This window comes from Terrapene carolina, unplaced genomic scaffold, assembly GCF_002925995.2.
Source record: "Terrapene carolina triunguis isolate 2854851 unplaced genomic scaffold, T_m_triunguis-2.0 Scaffold397, whole genome shotgun sequence".
In the NCBI taxonomy this organism is placed as follows: Eukaryota; Metazoa; Chordata; order Testudines; family Emydidae; genus Terrapene; species Terrapene triunguis.
The window spans coordinates 686,287-691,200 of NW_020664748.1; the positions used below are offsets into that span (position 1 = coordinate 686,287).

Sequence of the window (4,914 nt, forward strand, 5' to 3'; positions counted from 1 at the left end):
GGCGAGCTGGTCAGGTCCCCCTCTGGGGCTGAGCTGTGGGTCTGCGGGGACGCCGGGCGTCGACTCTTGGGCTCCCACCCAGGCAGGTTTGAGTAGCTGGGGGGGGGGAGCTCATGGAAAGTCCCTTGGAAACCCTTGAACCGCTGCCCTTGTGCCCCAGTGTCACGCCACTCCCCCCCCCCCGCCAGAGCTCAGTAGCTGGGGGGGGCCTCCGCCCGGGGGCCGCTTGGGATACGCAGGGGCTGAGGGTGGGCCGAGGATCAGGGCTGGGCTCGTTCACTTCCTAGCCTGTCCTGCTGTTTGGCTGTGCAGCGTATAAGCAGCTGCCGTGTTCTGCCCCAGAGGTGGCTGACAAGGCAGGCCTGGGGGGCGTGAGCCTCTGCTCAGCGCTGTGGGGTGACTCAAGGGGGCGCTGGGCTGGGCGGGTGGCTGGAATCTCTGGCGCTAGACGGAGGGCTGGAGAGCAGGTGGGGAGGCGGCTGTGCAGACGGGCGGGGGGTAGCTAGCCACGGGGGGCCGGACGGAGGGGTGGAGGAGTCTGTGCAGGTCATGGGTGGAGGGATTGAAAGGTGCGGCTGGCTGCAGGGCTGGCTGGCACTGATGGCTGGAGGGGGTGGATGGAGGGGCCAGAGGGAGGGTGCGTGTGAATGGAGGGTAACAAACCCACCCTGGGTTGATCCTGCTCCCAGTGGCCCAGGGAGCTAGGGCCCGATCCTGCCCCATTGCGGGTATTGCCCGAGAAGCGCTGGCCGTGGGGTCTAACGGCTGCTCCCCACAGAGCTGGGCCGCCCCTCGGAGCTGGCGTTCCTGCTGGAGCCGGCGGACGTGATCGCGGTGCGGGACCGGCCCCTGGTGCTGCACTGCCGGGTGGAGGGGGAGCCGCCCATCAGCATCACCTGGCACAAGGACGGGGCCCCGCTGGGCAGCGGCAGCCACACGGCCGTGCTGGCCAATGGCTCGCTGCGCATCGAGAGCTTCCACCGCCGGCCCCGGGGCGGGGACGCCGCCAACCAGACCAGCGTGGGCGACTACAGCTGTGCCGCCCAGAACCGCGACGGGCTGCTGGTCAGCCGCAAGGCCCGTGTGCAGCTCGCCAGTGAGTCGGGGATGGGCACGCGCCAGCCCACGGGCCAGCCTATGGTGCCACCTGCCACGGCCTGCCCCGTGCTGCCACCTGCCACGGCCTGCCCCGTGGTGCCACCAGCCCAGGGCCCGGCCCCGTGGTGCCACCAGCCCAGGGCCCGGCCCTTGGTGCCACAGAACAGCCCTCGCTGCCCCAGTCCCCACTGGTGGATGTTGCACGTGGGCCCAGCCCCCTCCGACCCTCCCCAAGGGTTTGGGGTGCAGGGCTGGGAGGGGTGGGTGTGTCTGGGCTCCAACCCCACTTGGGGGGGGTCCCAGCTGATCTGACTGAGGGTGGAGCCCTGGTCTCCCCTCCCCCCAGCTTAACACATTGTGGGTGCCTCAGCCCCCTGCTGTGGGTACATGGGGCGGGGGGTGAGCGGGGGCTGGACCCTCCTTTGCACCTTCCTGGCTCTGCCTTCTGCCACGTGGGGCCCCGCAAACCAGCTCCCTGCTGGGTGCCCCCCAGGCTCAGACACGGGGCAGCCCCCATCCCCTCACCCAGCCCCGAAGTCCAATCCTTGAGGGGGCCACTTAGGGATCTGGGGCAAAATCAGTACTTGGTCCTGCTAGTGAAGGCAGAGGGCTGGACTCAATGACCTTTCAAGGTCCCTTCCAGTTCTAGGAGATGGGATATTTCCATTAATTAATTAATTTATTTATTGTGCAAGGAGGGGCCTGGGAGGGCACTGCTCTGAGGGAGAGCGCAGCAGGGGGCTGACTCCAGAGGGGATGGGGGCCAGGACCTGGGAGGGGGAGCACCTCTCCATTGGGGTCAGTGTCCAGGGGGTGCCCAGCGGGGGAGGGTGTCTCTGCCCTGACGGTGCCTCCCCCCACAGCCCTGTCCAAGTTCCACATGCATCCAGAGTCCATGGCGGTGGAGGAAGGCGGCGTCGCCCGGTTCCAGTGCCTCATCCAGGGCGTGCCCGAGGCCACCATCACCTGGGAGCGCAACCGCACGGCCCTGCCGCCCGGCGACCACCGGTGAGCGCGGCGGGGGGGCTGAGAACCACACCTGGGGGGGGGTGACGGTGGGGCTGGCCCAGCCCAGCGTGGTGGGGTGCTGAGAGTGGGACCGGCCTGGCCCAGCGCTCCCCACACAACGGACTGGGTCTCAGCCCCCGCCCTGGGCGCCGGCTCCGCTCCCTGACCTTCGCCCTCCCCGGCAGGTTCACCCTGCTGCCGGCCGGTATCCTGCACATCACCGGGGTGCGTCGAGCCGACGTGGGCTCCTACCGCTGCGTGGCCACCAACATCGCCAACAGCCGCTGCAGCCAGGAGGCCCAGCTGGCCATCAGCGGTGAGCGCGGGCCACGGCCCGGTGTGGGGCCGCCAGCAGGAGCCCAGTCGAGGGGTTAGAGCGGGGGGGGAGGGGGGCTGAGAGCCCGGACTCCTGGGTTCTCTCCCCAGCTCTGGGAAGGGAGGTGGGTCTGGGGGGTTAGAGCTGGGATGGGGGGCTGGCAGCCAAGACTCCTAGGCTCCATTAGCACCCTCTCTCCCTAGTCTCAGCCCCCAAACTCTACAAGGAGCCCATGATCCTGTCGGGCCCCCAGAACCTGACCATCACGGTGCACCAGACGGCTGTCCTGGAGTGCATTGCCACCGGCAACCCGCGGCCCATCGTCTCCTGGAGCCGGCTCGGTGAGGGGGCGCCGGGCTGCTCCTGCGCGCGTGGTCGCTTTGTGGGGGAAGCTTCGGAGGTGGGGGCTGGAAAGACCCCTGGGCAATCACAGGGTGACACAGGCTGGGGGGTGAATATTGGGGGAGCTGAGTGGGGGGCACAGTGGGAGGGGGAGAGTGGGGGGGACAGTGGGGATGGGGGATGAGTGACTGGGGGGTGCACAGACCCCCTGGCTGACAGGCCGCAGGGAGGGGAAATGGGGCCTTACCCCCAAAGGGACATGGCCCTGCCCCCCCCCTCACCCCCGGCTCCCCCCACCCCCAGATGGCCGCTCCATCGGCGTGGAGGGGATCCAGGTGCTGGGAACTGGCAACCTCATGATCTCGGACGTCTCCGTGAAACACGCCGGAGTCTACGTGTGCGCTGCCAACCGGCCGGGCACCCGCGTGCGCCGCACGGCCCAGGGCATCCTCATGGTGCAGGGTGAGTCTGCCGGGGCTGCAGGGCGGGGTGTGGGGCAGGGGACGGGCGGACGGACAGACACAGGCCAAGGGAGGACAAATGGCTTACAAATGCCTGGACAGACAGTCAGCCCCCGAGCCGGCTAGAGCAAACGGGGGACAGACGGACGGACTGACCGACTCGCACTTGGCTTTGTGTGAGCAACGGGGCAAAGGTCATGGGGGGGCGTGACCCTCCCCTCCCCGTCCCAGCGACTTCTTCCTACCCACCCCCCCCCCGACCGAGGAGGGGCGGGGGCCCCCCCCCCCCCCCCCCCCCGGCGGGGCTGGCGTGGGACTAAATCACCTTCAGCAGCTGGCCTGGCCAACTGCTCCTCCAGCGCTGGGCCGGCCTGGGAGGGACTGACCAGGTGGGTGTTTGGGGCCGCACGCCTGCTCCTAGGGGTGTTCTCACGCCAGGGATCAGGGAGCCCAGGGCTCTGGCAGGGGAGGGGCCCTGGGGATTGGGGGCTCCCCCCTGCAATCCCTGCGGGGGGGGCAATTCACAGCACGGTGGTGGCAGGAGGCCCCCCCACTCGGACAGGGCCAGGGTCCGGTTCCAAGCGGAGGGTCAATCCAGTCATCTTCCCCATGCGCAGGGACCCTGGGGGGGGGACGCAGGCCCCCCCCTCCCGCCCCCAGGCAGAGCGATGGGCCGCGACCTGCTGCCACTGGCTATTGTGCTGCCTTTGCTGGCGCTAATGAGCTGCGGCCCCGTCACAGCGGCTTAGGGGGCCTTTCTCGGCACCAGCTGGGCTCACAGCAGCCGAGGGGCGGCTATTGTGGGGCTGAGGGGCTAGGACAAGCTGGGGGAGGGGCGCTCAGCAGCTGGGAACCAGGGGCTGCGGGGGGGAGGGCTCTGCCGGCCCCAGGCTGATGCCTGGATGGGCAAGTCACCCAGGCAAGACAGGCCCATGGGCCGGTGCATGAGATTGACGGGGGCTCCCCCAAGCCGCACTGCCCTCCCCAGGCCCAGCCCCGCGCCCTGGGGTGGGTGCCGGCGGCTTGCTGGGGCTGGGTGTTGGCTACGGGTCACCGCCCGGCCCAGCTGGGGTCGCGCTGGGCTCTGCCCAGGCCTTGGCAGCGTGGCTGGTGCCTGTTCGGCCTCTGCCGGGGTTATGGGGGTTCACTGTGGTACAGCCGGAGCGGGCCTGCGGGGCGCCCCTCACGGGGGTCAGGTGGGACGGGTGGGTGGGGCAGGGAGAGGCTGGAGCTGGGGTGGGGGGAGGGGAGGCCGGGGCAGCGTTCCCCAGTCTGCTCCCCACCCAACACCCCCCTCCCCCACAGCCCCCCCGGAGTTCGTGCAGTGGCCCCAGTCGATGTCCAAGCCGCTGGGCAGCAGCGCCATCTTCACCTGCGTGGCGCAGGGCGTCCCCGAGCCCCACCTCGTCTGGCTGAAGAACGGCAAGATCCTGGCGCCGGGCGAGAACATCAAACTCACCCACAACAACAGGTGAGCAGGGGCGCTGGGGTCCTGGCCCACTAGGGGGCACTGGCCCCAATCCGGCCCCACAGCAGGGAACTGGCTAGCTCAGGGGCGGGGGAGGGACTGGGGCGCTGGGGCCCTGGCCTGCTAGGGGGCACTGGCCCCAGGGTGGCAGACTGGCTGGCTGGGGGGCAGGGCATGGGGCACTGGCCCCGGGGCGAGGAACCGGCTGGCTGGGGGGCAGG

The 4,914-nt window shown here is 70.0% G+C and overlaps 1 protein-coding gene across 1 annotated transcript in view; it reads left to right on the top strand.

Moving 5' to 3' along the window:
- Window positions 1-647: 647 nt before the first annotated feature.
- LOC112125815 (immunoglobulin superfamily DCC subclass member 3-like) overlaps window positions 648-4,914 on the top strand; it is a 7,352-nt gene continuing 3,085 nt past the window's right edge. The window contains exons 1-7 of the mRNA XM_029912957.1: window positions 648-654; window positions 779-1,096; window positions 1,962-2,106; window positions 2,292-2,422; window positions 2,626-2,763; window positions 3,068-3,226; window positions 4,531-4,696. Of these exons, the coding sequence (XP_029768817.1) occupies window positions 648-654; window positions 779-1,096; window positions 1,962-2,106; window positions 2,292-2,422; window positions 2,626-2,763; window positions 3,068-3,226; window positions 4,531-4,696 (1,064 nt within the window). The remainder of the gene's footprint in view (window positions 655-778; window positions 1,097-1,961; window positions 2,107-2,291; window positions 2,423-2,625; window positions 2,764-3,067; window positions 3,227-4,530; window positions 4,697-4,914) is intronic.